Source organism: Pleurodeles waltl, chromosome 3_1, assembly GCF_031143425.1.
Source record: "Pleurodeles waltl isolate 20211129_DDA chromosome 3_1, aPleWal1.hap1.20221129, whole genome shotgun sequence".
Lineage (NCBI taxonomy): Eukaryota > Metazoa > Chordata > Amphibia > Caudata > Salamandridae > Pleurodeles > Pleurodeles waltl.
Genome location: NC_090440.1, coordinates 2,004,842,342 through 2,004,859,290, shown reverse-complemented (window position 1 = coordinate 2,004,859,290; position 16,949 = coordinate 2,004,842,342). Strand labels below are relative to the sequence as shown.

The window sequence follows — 16,949 nt, the reverse complement described above, 5'->3', positions numbered from 1 at the left end:
GGATGAAGTTCAAGACATGAAAACCAAGGTGAACCACCTCTTAACCCACACACGAGTGACAGCAACACGCAGAGGTTGCAGAAAATCAATCAAGACGCAACAACCTGTGCTTCATTGGTCTCCCGGAGGGGGCCAAAGGTCTTCAACCTGTGGCTCAAGTCATGGTTGCCCTCTGATGATCGGTCCCCGTGGTTAGCCCACAGAGCTCTTTCCACCAAGCCCCCTCACCTGGTGCACCACCCAGGGCGCTGATCGTCGGTTTCCTTAATTTCCAGGACCGTGACAATATCTTGCTAGAGGCCCGTTTGCAAGCTGAGATCCACTTCCAGAACGCGAAGATTCTGATCTTCCCAGACCACTCTTGTGAAGTCCAAGCCAAACAACGCTCTTATGAGCAAGTTAAACAAAAACCGAAGGCCCTGCATTTGCAATACATGCGCCTCTTTCTGGCCCGACTTAAGGTCCTGCATGCCGGCAAGGCCCACTTCTTTGTTTCTCTGGAATCTGCATGGGAGGGGGTAACAGAGGAGCGATTGCTCTGGGGGCGCCCTGATGCCCCCCCTCCCATCAGGCCTCAATCCGTGCACCTGGGGCGTCTGCAGAGGGGTCCCATCACTCTGGGTGCCTCTGCATTGGCTCTCGTCGTAGGAGACAGATGACTCAGCCTACCTTGAGATACCTGAGATTTGGCTCTCCTGCCCACTGCCGTCGCAACAGGAGGACGCCTTCCACAACCTGATCACCCGGGATCAGATGCCCCTGCTTGGGGGATAGAGACTGAGTCAAACACCATTCATTTAACTGATCCTACTGGTTGGAGGCGAAATTTGGACAGGGTTATCAACAGGGTGCTCTTGACATCTGGCTTCCTGGAGTGGCCCAGCACTCCATACCGTATTCTTCTCTTCTTTTTCTTTGGATCATTGTTGGGGTTTGTCTAAAGAGTGACAGATGCTTCTTCAGTTGGGAGGGGAATATGGGAAGGGAGGGATTTGGGGGATGTTAATCGGTACAATTTTATGTTGTTGCATTATTGTTTGCTTCATATTTTGATGTCACGCAGAGACAAAAGGTCTCAAACTGTTCAGATCCCTACACAAACACAAGCTCAATCTCACATAGCAGTTCCATCCAATGGGCGCCAAGCGCTCCCACCACATGGCCCGTCCCAAGTAGTTTTCTTTCCTTTGGCACCTTATGGCCCCCACCACCATAATCTTGTGGAATCAAAAGGGTGATGGTACTGCGTCATGTGCAGCAGCTTTACCCCTCTATTCCTATTCCTCCAAGAGACACACTTAATGGGGATCTCATGCTAGTTCCTCGCTAGATATGGTTGTGACCATGTGTACCACGTGGGATTTGCGCGCAGTGCCAGAGGGGTCGCTATACTCTGACATCATGACTACTCTTTGGTCGTACAGCTGTCGTGGTTGGGCCCTCAGAGGAGATTTCTTGCCCTGACAGGCCGAGAGGATGGTCATCCTATCAGTTTACTCAGTGTGTATGCCCCCTATACAGAACGTGACTCGTTGCTTTCCACACTCACAGACCTGAAAACTCAGATGCCTGTAGGCTCTTCTATTATCGACGTGGACATGAATGTGGTCCTTGATCCAGGCTTAGACATCACGGGCCCCCCATCGGAGGCTCACTGCAGGTGCTCCGCGTCCCTCAGCAAATGGGTTTTGAGTCTTGGCCTTTGTGATGTATGGCGGACCAGGCATCCTCTCTCCCAACAGTACACTCACACCTTTGCAGCACACCACATGCATGCTCGCATTGACATGATCCTAATGCTTGCTGGTGACCTTCCTCTAGTCACCCAAGCACAGATACTTACCTGCGACATCTCGGACCACTCCCGACTCTCCTGACCCTTGGCCACTCTGATTGCACTTGCAGGCCCATGTGGCGTCTCAATGTGTGGTACTTACAGGACGACACTTGCTCTACTAGCCTCCGGAAGGAGACTGAACACTATTTTCAAGACGAGGGCACAGTCCAGTCTAACCTAACACTGTGGGTTGCTGGCAAGGCTACAATCTGCGGTCACGCCAAAGCCCTTTTACAACTCCAGGAAAAGTAGAAACAGGCACATATAGTACATCTTGAATCTCAAGCGCTCCAGTTGGAACACGAACTAGATGGGGGCAAAGGGGAAGTCACAGATCCTACCTTGGAGATGATGCCGGAGGAAATCAGGACTCACTCCCTAGAGGAAGCAAAACAAATCTGGCCGGCCTCACAAGTGTGCATTTATGGCTTGGGTGATAAGAATAGTAAGCTGCTTTACTGACTAGCTAGCAGACTACTGTCGGGGAGGGTGATTCCCAAAGTGGCAAATGTGAATGGGACACTTCACACAACCCCTCATGACATAGCATCCACCTTCACCCGGTATTATACCCCTCTCTATACAGCGGAGCCTAGACCAATTATCAAACATGAGGCGCCACTCCTGAACGAGATAGATATGCTTTGTCTCTCGGCCTCTGTTGGCAAAGGTCTAGACAAACCCATAACTGTAGAGGAGATTGGTGAGGCTATTATGGCCCTGAAGATGGACAAGACTCCTGCCCAGGTGGCTATTCAGCTGAATACTATTCTAAGTTCAGAGACATAGTGATACCCCAACTCCATGGTCTTTATAAGCATGCCTTGGAAAAAGGGCATCCTTCCTCACGATCTGGACCAGGCCACAATAGTGGTGCTTCTTAAGTCTCAACACCCCGGCCTGTGCAGACTACTGGCCAATATTGCTAATTGATGGCGAAATCAAATATACGCCACTGTATTGGCCACCCGTCTGAAGACGGTCTTGTACCGTTTGATCCACCCCAATCGGTGCAGCTTTATACCAACCTGCAGCACTAGGCTTTGCCTGCGAAGGCTACATGTCGCCCTGGTGCACCTGCACAGGCTCTCCTCTCTGCTGGCCCTCTCATTAATTGACTTTGAAAAAGCATTCGATACAGTGGACTGGGGGTACTTAGATATCGCTCTTCAAAAAATGCGCTTGGGATACTCTTTCTGCTCCATGGTACAGCTTCTTTACCAAGCGCCGACAGCTCGTGTCCTTGTGAATGAAGGGCTCTAAGAGGCCTTCCCAGTCAGGAGAGGCACAAGACAGGGCTGTCCTTTATCCCCACTTCTCTTCGCTCTAGCCAAAGAACCGCTAGCGCACTTGATTCACTAGGATGCCTTCCTTGCGGGATGGAAATGGGCAGAGGGGAAGAGGATCGCATTGCACTCTATACTGATGATGTGCTACCTTATTTATTTTATCCGGCGGTGAGTGAACCCAGATGCTTTCATCTGCAATGCGTGTTGGGGAAGCCTTCGGATGAACCACAATAAATCTCTCTTGGTCCCTCTCTCAGGCTCTCGTGATAATGTAAATTCACAATCGAACACCCCCATCCGGTGTCTTAGTTTTACTTACCTAGGCATTAGAGTGGCACTTGACTTGGTCCTGACCCTTAATATCAACCCTCTTAACCGAAGGGAATGGCAGATCTTGGACAATGGCAGGCATTGCCGGTGAATGTCATGGGTCATATAGCATTTTATAAGATGCTAATTTTACCCTGCTTCCTCTACATCCTTCAGAACCTCCCATTCAACTCTTGCACCACTAGTTTTGGGAAAGGGACACAGTCGCCTGTTCCTTCATCTGGCAAAACGGCAGGCGATGCCTCTCCTGGGGTACGTGCCAGCGAGGTACATACGACGGTGGACTAGGTATGTTTGAGGTCTCTGTGGTCTTGCTGGCTGTGCTGCTGGTAGAGTGCGACGCTGGGACTTCGGTGCTCATGTCACCCGCGGCAACTCCACCGGACAGGCTGGGCAGTCAGTGTTGCTGTGCCACACAGACTTTCTTGGAGAGTACTTCAGCGCTGAAATGGATGGGCTGTTCCCACCCCGAGTAGAACTGATTTGCACGCAGCTTCCCTTTTAGGGTGGAGCCTGCGTAGCATGCGTTTGCGCATGCGTATCGCTTACGAGACGCTGTAGTAGTTAGAAAAGCGCTTGGAGCCCCGTCCATGTCATGTCAATGTCTTTCAATGGTTCGTGGGCTTGCCTTTTAAAATCTGCTTGCTTTCATTTGTGGAAGGCATGTATACGTCATATCTTTTCCGGTGGTTAGCCCTCCTGGAGCGCAGCGACCAAGTACTGAAAACATACAAGGCTTGCTGTTTTCCGTCCTATTTGTGGACTACTTTTTCTCTTTTTTCACAGCGCAATCTTGCTTTTTTAGCAGCGCGATCCCGCTCGTTCTTTTATCCATTTAATGAGGCAAGAAAAGTCCGGTTGGAAGTTTACAACTGCTAATAGCTCTAACTCAGAGAAATGCGAGACCCGTTGCATTGCAAATGGATGGGCTGTTCCCACCCTGAGTAGAACTGATTTGCATGCAGCTTCTTTTTTAGGGTGGAGCCTGCGTAGCATGCGTTTGCGCATGCGTATCGCTTACGAGACGCTGTAGTAGTTAGAAAAGCGCTCGGAGCCCCGTCCATGTCATGTCAATGTCTTTCAATGGTTCATAGGCTTGCCTTTTAAAATCTGCTTGCTTTCATTTGTGGAAGGCATGCATACGTCATACCTTTTCCGGTGGTTAGCCCTCCTGGAGCGCAGCAACCAAGTACTGAAAACATACAAGGCTTGCTGTTTTCCGTCCTATTTGTGGACTACTTTTTCTCTTTTATCACAGTGCGATCTCGCTTGTTTAGCAGCGCGATCCCGCTTGTTTTTTTATCCATTTAATGAGGCAAGAAAAGTCCGGTTGGGAGTTTATAACTGCTAATAGCTCTAACTCAGAGAAATGCAAGACCCGTTGCATTGCAAATGGATGGGCTGTTCCCACCCTGAGTAGAACTGATTTGCATGCAGCTTCTTTTTTTGGGCTGCTGCGGTGCAGTGGGGGCAGAGCGTGCTGTCAGGTGAGAAAAAACAACGGCACAAATGTGCCTGGGGCTGTGGTGAAGGGAAATGTTATAGGACACTAGGTCATTGCGATTGGCTTCAGTCCAGGAAACAAGGATCGAACTGCCAGAGACATTACAGGGGCCCGATTAATTTTGCAAGAGGTAGAAATAAAACACAGGCGTGGCTTTGCAGGGGCCCTGAACAGCCAAGCCCTATAGGAACCTAAAATAGGTAACAGGAGATGCTGGTTGACCCCTGAAAACTGACACTGGCATTGTGTGAGTCACACAGAACTATAGGCAATACAGAATGGCGAGCCCAGACGGGTCCCCCCGTGTCCAAGAGAGAGAAATAGATAATGAATACAGCACATTGATAGAAGTGTAAGCAGTGAAGTGGAGACTTCACACCAAGGCAAGACAATCAGGAGCGACAGTCATTGAGCCTCTCAGACATTTCCGGGCTCGTGGTTACTATACACTGGTTAAGCCCAAAGAGTTGAGGCTGTTGCCTGCCAAACTAATGACAGATATGCTGAATCCGACCTTGCGGAAGATGGACTCACTGACCCACATGGAATTAACCATGGAAAAACACAGTGGCAAGTATTACAAGAAATACTTAACAGAAAAGCAACTCTCAAATGTAAAATTGATTGTGTGGCAATGGACTTGAGACTATTGAGAGCGTACCTCAGGAAGCTAGTGGACAGAGTGCAAAACATAGAGTTGGTGCTTACGTCCATGAAACCAGCGGTGCAAGAAATGAAATCATGAATCAAGAGTTTACCTACGGAGATTAATGCGCGTACGTCCAGGGCTGAGGACACTGAATGGTGCTTTTGGTGCAATAATGTGCGTATTGTTGAAGTGCAAATTATATATTTAGAACTGGCTCATGTAGGAGGTGTTACGGGGACAGATCTCCAAGTTTTCCTCAGCGCAGTGGGCCCACCACATACCAAGTCAACTGCCTCCTCCTGGGGCCCCACATCAGCTGTTCAATTTTGGAGACAGGGGCATGATATTACAGAGGCCTGGTTAAAGAGACTATTGTCTGTAAACAGTAACTTGGTCAATATTTATCCTGACTACACAAATAATGTTAAAAAACAATGGAAAAGCTTTACCGAGGTGAAGAAACAACTGCACAGTCTGGATCTGTGTTATGCTCTCATGTATCCTGCTAACTTAGACTATGGACAGGCTTTCTTTCCAGACATGAGCTTGCTGTCAGGCAAGAAAAGGAGGTTAGTATCCCTCTAATACTGCAACAGAGGAAGGAACATGGGAAATACAGCTCTCACACAGGAGAAGATCAAGGCAGCCAGCCTAGGACCAAACTTAAGTGGTGGTGTTCTTCAAAGTGGTAGCCATGTACTAGTACATGGCTGGTCAGGAGACAGTGTAGGGGTCAGAAGATTCTGAAACAGGGGACTCTGAGTTGGAGCATACACAATTATTATTTACTTTAAGGCAGCAGATACAATTGTTTGAGGCTGACATTGTGGTTGGCAGTGGTATGGTCAAGTGAGTCAGCTTTGTGGAGTAATAGTGAATGAGATACCAGGTTGGGGCGTGGCTGCAAAAGATGGTCCAAGACAATAACAAATTTGCATGCACTCCATATTCAGTATGCTACTGGATATCCCAAGGAGACATGGCTCAATATGGTTCATTAGTTTATTTGCTTGTTGGTGAAGACTTGTTTTGGCTTTCAGCCAGGGATGGGGAGTTGGGATTATTACGGTTATTGTTTTTCCCTCAGGCGATTTGTAAGGGGGATGCAAGTGGCGATATGCTGGCTTGGACCAATGAAACGGTTACCCACAGGAGGGTCACATTCAGGTATGAGGCTATGTATGCAGCTGTTCCTTGGAGAGATGCAAGCCAAATATGGCGATGAAGTATAATTTGCTAATATGAAATATTAGGGGGATGGCCACAACTCTGAAAAGGTACAGTACAGAGTATTTACATACCTGAAGCACATACACCTTCATTTTGCTTGCTTCCAGGAGGCCCACCTTATCGGGCCAGAACTGTGACCAAGAAATGGATCGGCGAAGTATATGATAACTCTTGCTCTGCATATGCTAGGGCAGTGGGTAGATGAATTTCCACTGGATTCCCCTTTGTGGTACAGAGCAATAACGTTGATGCGAAGTGCACATTCGTAGTAGTGATGGAGCTTCTTGCTGGTAAACCCTTTTTGTTAATAGTGGTATATGCAAAATATGTTAATCACACTGCATTCAGCAGTACATTGTCCCAGATCCTATTGCGGGATCTGCAAATCCCTAGTGTCTGGGGAGGTGGGGTAGCCCACCCTTGCCGAACGCTCCGAGCGTTAAGTTATCAGAATACTTCAGGACATGGATTGAAAGTATGATGCTGCGTTATGTATGAGGTTAATGCACCCTGAGGCCAGGGAATACTCGTTCTTTTTTCCAGTCCATCATTTGCACATTAGGATAGATGCATGGTTGTGCAATAATTGCATGTAGGCGAAGGTTGCTGACAGTGAGCATTTGGAGCGTAGGATTTCAGATCACAGTCCACTGAAAATGGCCAAGGTCTGCGGGAGGGGTAGAGCCTGGTTCCCCACCTGGAGATTGCAGAGTGAGGCATTGTCAGACGAACCATTCAGGGAGGAGATAAGCAAGCACAAAATGTAATATTCTGCCAACAGTGAGACATCTGCAACCTATAGTACAGTAGAGTGGGATACATTTTAGGAAGTGGTACAAGGGCACTGCATTGAGAAAATGTGGGGCATCAGGCAAACATTGAGTACAGAGATATTAGCAGTGGAGCTGGACATAAGACGGGTCAAGGATCTTGTCTAGGTAACTTGTGAGATTAAAAGTTTCTGAATAGACTGGGAAATATAGACTATAGGATATACGTTGCACACCAACATGCAGAGGGGGTAAGAGCTGGTAGGATTTTGGCAAGGCGTTTGATGTTAAAGGTTCCTAGAGTCCCATGAGGCGACATCAGAATCCCAAATGAGACAATAGTGAAAGCACAGAGTGCTAACAATAAAGTGTTCACTGAGAATCACTCAGTATACTGTGAGGGCAAATATGCACTCTGGTGGGTTGCAGGAACACCTTGGTGGAATACCTGTTCCTTCGATCAACCCTTCGCAGTACTAAGTCCTGGAAGAGCCGCTGCAAATAGAAGACTTCAAGGCAACCATAGATCAGATGGCTAGAAATAAGACACCAAGTAAGGGCAGACTATCAGCAGACGTTTACGTTACCCACTAGGCCTTATTAGCTAATAAACTGCTAGCATTATAGAGAGGTTCGGGGAGGGACAGGGACGATTCCTAGCTTCTAATGCAGTAGCACACAGGGTATGCAGCACATAAGGACAGGGTGAGCCAACCACCGCAGAAACACTGCACTATTTACTGAAACATTGGGGCAGTAGAAAAGTAGTGATGTGCCTCTACAATGCTCTACAGAAACACCATGCACAAAGGGGGCTGAGGTTCGGAACAGATGGATAACTTTCATGAACTCAGCGCTGATAGATAAACAATGAGCAGTACCTAAGGAATATCTTTAAAAAAGTGTCCTGCTATCCCAGACTGATGTTTACTCAGTTCCAGTGCCTGCATCAGACTTACCTGTCTCTGAAGCACATTAGTCGCATGTTTAATCGGGCTTCCCCTCTTTGTCCCAGATGTTACCAGCAAAATGCACACTTAGATCATATGGTGTGGGAATGTCCTGTAATTCCACACGTTTGGGGCGAAGTGTTATGAGTGGTTTTGGAACTAATTGAAAGGGAGGTAGGACGAAAAAAATACACATGAATGTAAGTTTGTAGATATGGCTCTGATACTCTGTAAGAGCTGCATTGCAATGGCATGGAAGTCGGCTGAAGCTCCCTTACCCGTGGGCTGGATGTGGGATTTGGAAAAGAATCATCTCCAAACAACAGGGTATGATTCTGGGGGTGCTGTAGTGCACATATATCGTTAAAAGAATATTGGAAGTTAGGCAACCTTGAGAACAGCGGTGGATCCGAAAGAGAATGGCGAGGATGCACTGGGGGCTGCTTGTTTCTCTAGGTATTGAGTAGCTGGAGAGACTGTTAGTTTGGGTAAGGCTGGTCCTTGGAGCGGGACACAGGTGTAAGCAGGAGGGTGAACCTTTTTTCTTAACAAACCTTGAGGGTCTTGTATCAATGGCTATGCCTATAAAGCACTGTGGGGCTTCAGGTTGAGATACAGAAAAGGCAAGCACACGGCTATTTAGAGTTCCTGATACTTAAAAGAAAACAGCATCTGGAGGGCTTCTGGAGTTTGTTAGTGTTATTCATGCTGGCTGCACCTCTTATTAGGCTACATGCTGGTAGATCACGACTGGGCCGTAGACCTGACTGCAATATGTGAAAAGTTATTTCTATACTTCTGATATTGGAATGGAGGCAGTTTTATCTTCGTTTCAACGATTGTAAAGTTCATCGCGACAGCAACTGAATTTTATGTGTCGCAAGTAAAACTTGATAGAAATTACTTTTAAAAATATGGAATTATATTTTTCCAGTAATAAAATGTTGTGTTAAAATGATTTTTAAATCACATTACTGTTATTACATGTTGTTTAAACATCAATTTTGGAAGACAGATATTATGTTTAGACAGAAAAAAACCTAAAATCTTTAATATATTAAGAATTTGCTAACATGTTGTTTCTGCAATAAACTTTGTATTATGAAGGTTGCATGGCTGTCATTTATATTGAAATATGTGCTATAAACATCTGTGTAAGAGTCAGTTCGATCTCAAATTAACAATCAAACATGCAACAACAATTTAAACTAATTTTCTGACAACAGTGTTATGCACATTGTTATAAAAATTTGAAAAAATATAAACGGGGATCTCACTACAGTATGTTTTCTTGATTCATTTTATGTTTAAAAATGTTGAAAGCGGTTAAACTTGTGATGTAATGTAAACTTGTGATGTAATGTAAACTTGTGATGTAATGTAGTGGTACTGGATTCCATATTAGAAGAGTTTGGGTGGGGCAGAATGAGTTAACTTGAAGTTTCCGTTTTCTTCTGCACTCTCGGCAAATTTTCACTATCCATTCAGTAAAAGGGTATTCATTGAGGTTTCTCCCATATTCATGAAACATCAACTTTAACTGGCATTTTAATTGCTGATCCTCGGGACTTTCAGGAGCACTTTTATTGATCATAGTGACCATTCAAATTGTAGATTTTGTCTAGTTTATCGTGGTATTCCTCTGATCTAACCAACATAAACCCCGTTTTACTGTAATTTAAGCTTATCTAGGTCTGTAGGAGTGCCCTTCATTCATGTTCTTAATGTACATTATATTTCTTCTGTCTTTCAGATCAGTCTAAACAGTTTGTAGTAGAATCTCTGTATGTGATTAGTTGTTATGGTGCGCTGGTGGAGCATATGTTGGAGCCTCGACCCTTGAGTACAGCCCCCAAGATCAGTGATGACACGCCTTTGGAGATGGTGACTTCTCCTCGAGCCAGCTGGAGTCTTGCCAGGTACTGAAGACTACCAGCTTCTTAGCTTTTGTATTATTTCCTATGCAGTGTATCAATCAAAGTTCACATGTGCTTGGTTCAGGCATGCTCACTTTTTTATCACAGACCTTAAATGTTAAATGATTTTGAAATTTTCTTTGTACATCTGGAAAAGTGTATTCTTGGCAGAAAATGTATTTCAAAGTCCTTTGAGTAATTCAGTCTTGAAATGCCATAATTCAAATAAGCTTTGCCACAAATCTCTTTTACCCCTGGGAATGTCCTAAATCCAAACACTAATACCCTCATTACAAGTTGGACAGAATAGGGTGGGGTATTTACCATTGTTACTAAATACCATTATCCCAGTCTGAGGGAGTTGCCATGTGTAGTAAATAGCGACTATTCTGAGTTTTCAATGAGAAAACAATGCATAACATACTGAATCGGTTTGAATTCCATGTTATGTCTTTTTTACGGCCCTTTTTCCCTGCTAAATTTCAGCTGATTTGACCTGCCAGAATCTATCCGGATAAAACTGTGAGGGTGTAGTACTTATAATTCAAATCATATTTCCGATCCCAGTGCAGACCCTCAAGTGTAAATTTACTTTGCATCTTCACCTTTATTGAGATCATCTCTGAAAGAAGTACTTTACTAATTAAGTATGGTGGGAGTGAGTACTTGGAATTTAGATGTGACACTAAATTGCAGCGTGCTTTAGGATCAGCAGCTACTCCTGGCTCGGAACGGCGAACGTGATGTTGGGGCCACTCTGCAGCTACAGGCATGGAAGTGTTAATTGGCAGGGTCAAGTGAAATGAAAAAAGTTGGGAGACTCTAAAAGAGGCCTGGTCTATGTAATTAAGGGTGTGGCTTTAAAAAGAAGACAGTTTATGTAATTTCCTTCGCATACCACTCGACTGGTATTTTGGAACCTTACTGAGCTTTCTGTTATTGCATCCAGATACATAACACAACCACTGACATACATCTCTGCCCCGGATATGGAGTAGACTGACTCTTCTTACCTTTCATTCCATGTATAATTTCTATTTCTGGGACTAGCCTCCTCTCAGTCTCATGCCTGCATGCCTCAATTCTCCTTACTGAAAACTCGGCAATTGGATGATACCTCATTTCATAGATCACAGCCGCTCCTCTTTAAAACACTATCCCTGTATTCTAACATTGCCTAATCTCCACCAGCCTGTCTATCCCACCAACCATTCACCTGAAACTACATAACCCCCACTAATGACTACATCTATGTGGTATTAACATTTCACAAGTAACTGAAGTAAATGCATGCAATTTTTCTTGAGTCGTGGTTAATTGCAATAACAATAATCACTAGATTAACCACTAACCTTGGGTTTCAGTGTAGTGTACTATTCTCTGTAAAGCACTTCAATGCCTGGTCAGGGGTAGTAGGTGCCAGATAAATCCAAATGCAATTACAATACAGTAACTGCCGGGGTGATTCTGGGATTCAAAAGAGCTGGGATTGTACAGCTTTGTGATACCAAAGATAAGTGGCTTCTAGAGCTGTTGTGAAGACGTTCAAGCAGGATAGTCCCTCTTCCACACAGTCTAAAAGTTAGGACTTCAGATATACAAGGAGAGAAATGGCCTGAGAAAGGGCTTTCCACCAGTAAGTTTGTGCATGGTAAAGCTATGTTCCGCCAGTGTGCATGTCAGTTACTAAAAGAATAAATGCAAGACGTATCATAGTGAGCAACACACTGGCTACAGAATACAGAGGGTAATATGCCGCATCCCTGTCACTAGCAACAGTGAAATACATTTTGTTTGGTGTAGCGCCTGAACATGTGCTCTCTGGTAGGAGTAGGTAGTGGGGACATTCTGGTGTTCTCTGACATCTTGAAACAGAAGCTGAAATTGAAGTAGGACAATCCTGTGCGTTCCTTTGAAGTAGCACATCAGTAAGCTGTAACTCAGTGACAGAACATGGTGTTTGTCCACACTCCAGAAACAGAAAATGTATTAACATTTTCCTTTGAAACAGCACATAACCAAATAGAATGTGGCAAGACATCATTGTGTTCACCCAAGAACTTGAAGTTCAGCTAAGCACTCATTAATGCATCAGGGAGTTGAAGTCTACAAGGCACACCCTTTCCACCATTCACTGCAAAGCAGGAGTCACTTCCATGTTTTTGCTGTCCCCTGGTACATCCCAGTGCTGGCAAAAACCCTTTCTCACTTGAGCCTTGCAAGTAAACCCTGTTATAACAATGCCTTAATTTTACCACATCCCAATATAATTCATCTGGCTCAATGAAACACTAGAATTCTCCACCATTCGATATTTCATAGATTCACATGCTTGCATTTTTCGTTGTTGAAGCATGAGTCTGTCAGTAACTTTATAGCAGCAGTAAAAGGCACTGGCAGGTGAAAAGGTCATAGATAGTGCACACTTTGTTAGCACATCTACCTCATTCTAAAAGGTCCAAACTTTGACCAATAAGGTGAGAGTGCGCTTTGACTCGACACTCACAGGGAACTTCACACTTCAGGTTTGGTAGCACAAGAGTGGAAATACAAACAAAATACAGAAATATCTGAGGTCTCTGTTCGGGGTGGAGGCTGGGCCGCATGTGAATCTATAAAACATACCAACACTGGAGAGACACATTTACAGGGGAATAACTTGTTTTTTTTCTCCAGCTTTGGATTTTTTTATAGATTCACATACTTTAATTAAAAAAGAAAGCAGTGTTAGTAATGTAACAAAGGCCCCTGCAGCCCCCATGGTGTGAGGGACTCCGCGCTCCAAGGGGCCCCCTCAGCAGAGTACCCTGGCTTAAGAGCTCCTGAGTGAGTCCGTAGGTGAGGCCCCTCCAAGTACTGTGCCGGGGGACCCCCTGAAGTTTTGTTGCACCACTGAGCAGTGTTAAGATTTCAGTTCAATATATACATTAAGTGAGGATGGTGGGATAGACTATAGAGGATCGCCTTATTTGAATAGATGAAGGAGAACTGCTGTCAGTGCCTTTTATTGCTGTTATAAAGTTACAGTGGGACTTACACTTTGACAACGGGAATGATTCAAGCATCTGAATCTATGAAAGATACCATCATTGGAAAACCACAGTTACAGGTAAGTAACTAGTTTGTTTTTACTGAAGTTTCAAGATCAAAGATAGTAAGAGGCTTGGATACAGCCTGTCATGCTTTGTACTTTTGTAAAAATATGATGCCAGTTTTCCACAGTTCTACCACCTTCTGTCAATTCACACTAAAAACATGTCTGTATTATTTCTGCAGAACCCCACAATGGAACGAATTACAACCACCATTCAATGTGAATCATTCCCTGTTAATGGCAGCAGACATAGTTCAGTACTATCAGTATCTCCTTGCTGGCTGTAAGTGACACATTTTGATATATTTTATTTTCTGTTGCATGTGTTAGTGCTTTCTCCATTCTGGGTGCCACCTACCCAAACTACCAGGTGGTAATGTAATGGTAAATCTCTGATTTTGGTTTAAGAAATGTAGTTCTGACACCTAGTGATCACTGACACACTTGCTATTTTGATCATGTTATTGTCTCTCTTTATGCAAAGGCTAAGATGAAGGTCCCCTGAGAAGCTGTTATACTATGCAGTGGTCAGTAGATGGCAGGAGTGCTGAATGTGGGTGGGTGTGCGGTCAGTTTGCCTGAGAAGGGTGCACATGCAAATTGCCTTCACGTGGCTGTGCTGCTTCATGCACCTCCACCCCTACCCCAGATTACAGAAGTGATTGTGATGGTGCTGTATCATCAGTTTTTGGCTGTTCATAAAATAGGCTTAAATTAGAGTATTGTAAGCATTGTGAGGCCTCCAGGGTTGACCACTCAGAAACATGGCTTAGCTTTACAAGTTTTACCCAAGATTGTGTAGCCCAGCTCTGCTGTTTCTATAATTTCGACTGTATGAAATACTATTGTGCCACAGCATGTTCTCTAAGAACCTATTTTTAGTTGTGTCTGCAGATAGCTTCAGTTGTCAAACACCTAATTTATTAATTTTGTAAAGTAGTACAAGAAGAATTGGTATAGTGGGTAGGCTTTTGGTCGGCCCCCTTCAGTCGTTGGCTTTCATGTGTTTTTTATGATTTACCATTGATTGGATTTGAAGATTATTCTATTGATTTGTTTATTGATTTATTTATGTATCCAGTAGTTTTTATAGTGCATATGTACTATGAAGTCTGTGGCTGCTTTACATTGAACAGTAAAAATTTAATATTCATTAAAGGAAACAAACCAGAGAAAAGAGAAATTCATGTATTTGACAGTTGTGGCAGAATTCAAAAGGATCAAACCATGTTTGACCAGACAGTCAGCAGAAGCGATAGACCGAAAAAGAAAAAGATCATGTGAGAAAGTGGATTATTAGTTGAGATGGGTAGGAGCCCTCACCAAGTAATAGTATCACTCTTCTGTATCCGATCCAGTTAGTTTACTACATTTTAAACTTTAGCTCAGTCCAGGGTAGCACCAGCACACAGCAGTCAAGTTTAAGGCAGAGGAAAACAAGTGTAAAGCATTTACCTGTACCAAAACAGTTAATATCTAAGAAACATGACAAAATAAAAAATGAAAAAAACACAAAAACCTATAATATTAGCATATATTTTTATCTTTAATATATAGTCCAACACGACAAAAAGGGTACCACAGTTAATATTTTTTAAGGTTTTCATAAGGCACTGCAACTTACTCAAAGTTTCATAAACCACTGCTTTTCACTTGTCCCGGTAGTCTGAGCCACTGACGAGGAGGCTCAGGCCAAAGTTAAACTTTCAGGCCATCTAATTAAGGGCCACTGATTGCAGGAACCAAGTTGGTTCCTCTCAAACTTTTAGCTTTATAAATAGATTCTCTTGTAGTTCTTTTCTTCGTTGATGGGTATTGTCGGTGGGGTCCTCTGCAGCTTGAATCTGGGCACTGGGCTCGACATCAGGAGACAGACGAGGTCCAGTGGGAGCCTTAATTCTTGGTAGGAGTTCAAGGCTATCCACAAACGGGCAATCTTTCCAAAGGGGACAACTTAAAGTTGGCGATCCAGGAAGGTGAAGATTACAGGGAGATTAATAGTTGTAGTGAGGTAGCCTCTGGGGTTCACATGCTGTAGTTCTTTTCAGGGTATATGATCTCAGTGGGGAAACTTCTTGGGTGCTAGGACTCGATCATCTGGGCTGCACCAGTGGGCCCAGGGCAAATCTGGTTGTAAGTGGTTTGCTGGGCACTGGTCAGCAAGGAGCTTGCAGTTGCAGGAAGGATTTCTTTTGCTTTTGTGTTACTGGAGCTTAACTAGCCCTTAGAGTATACTGACTGGTCCTTGGCACAAGTGGGAGCTGGTCTCTCTTCATGTATTTAATAGCAGGAGCAGTCCTTCCTTTCTTAAGTCCTGTCTTTAGATCATTAGGTGCAGTCTTTCTTGGTGCATCCTTTCTTTCTGAAGCCTGCAGGTTCAGTCTTCTGTTCTTTCCGAGCCCAGGAGTGTTTTGAGGCTGGTAGCCATGATTGCCATTTGTATGCCAATGTTGAGTTTGTGGGTGGGGAGGACCGCCTAGCCAATGTGTGTAAAATTCACACAGACAACCCTCCCCACTCTTGACACTAAACTACAGGTTCTTGACCTTTTGATTTCTGCGGACCCCCACTGAATCAGTACTGGAATATAGGGACCCCCACTGAGTCATTATTGGATAATGGGGACTTATGGCCTAAACACTTTCTGTGATTTGAACCTCATAGCAATACACAGAAATTTAGATGTAAGTATACACCAAACAAATAGTCAGATATTGGAATATTTTGCTTAATTTTCAATCAAATATAACATTTCCAATTCAGTGTTTTAATTTTTATTCTTTATATACAGTTTATTAATTTTAATTTATTTATTATAATATTATTTAATTTTGTCAAATGGTCCCCTAACCCTGAGTCGGCATAGCTGAATCCAGGAATCCTCATCCCACAGGCTGGGAACCACTGCCCTAAACAATCCTGCTGTGCATCTCTAAAATCCAAGCTATGAGAACCCTTCTTCCCTTGGTCAGTGCTATGGGCACAACCCTGAGGTGTATCCAGTATAATGAGCAATTCCTCCTGAAAAACTAGTTCTGCTATAGTTTTTCCCCCTCTGGAAGGGGTGCCACAAAGTCTGCCTATAAAAAAAGAGAGGGCAGGCAAAATAATGCATGACATTTGCCTGTGACAGGCTGCTGACCCTTTGAAGCTTGGCCATCTGTGCTGGAGCCCTCTGGCCAACCTGTCAGAATGAGGTCACACCTCCTCCCACCAACAGGCCGTGTGCTCCCCTTTTCTGGGAGTCATTCATACCGCCTGACAGGAGCGCAGCAGGTTATCTCCGGTGACACTGCTGTAGTTATTAAGAAACTGCTACTAGAAACCTTGGGCAAGAAAGTGATGACTTTATGAAGTCACCTTTATCTAAAGAGTTACCT

General features: G+C 44.4%; 1 protein-coding gene across 2 annotated transcripts in view; it reads left to right on the top strand.

Annotated features, from left to right (window-relative positions):
* The window catches only part of BCAS3 (BCAS3 microtubule associated cell migration factor), a 2,570,631-nt gene that overhangs the window by 1,377,607 nt on the left and 1,176,075 nt on the right, over positions 1–16,949 (top strand). For both annotated transcript variants that reach the window (XM_069226456.1, XM_069226455.1), the window contains 2 exons: positions 10,313–10,478; positions 13,752–13,852. In XM_069226456.1, coding sequence (XP_069082557.1) covers positions 10,313–10,478; positions 13,752–13,852 — 267 coding nt within the window. The remainder of the gene's footprint in view (positions 1–10,312; positions 10,479–13,751; positions 13,853–16,949) is intronic.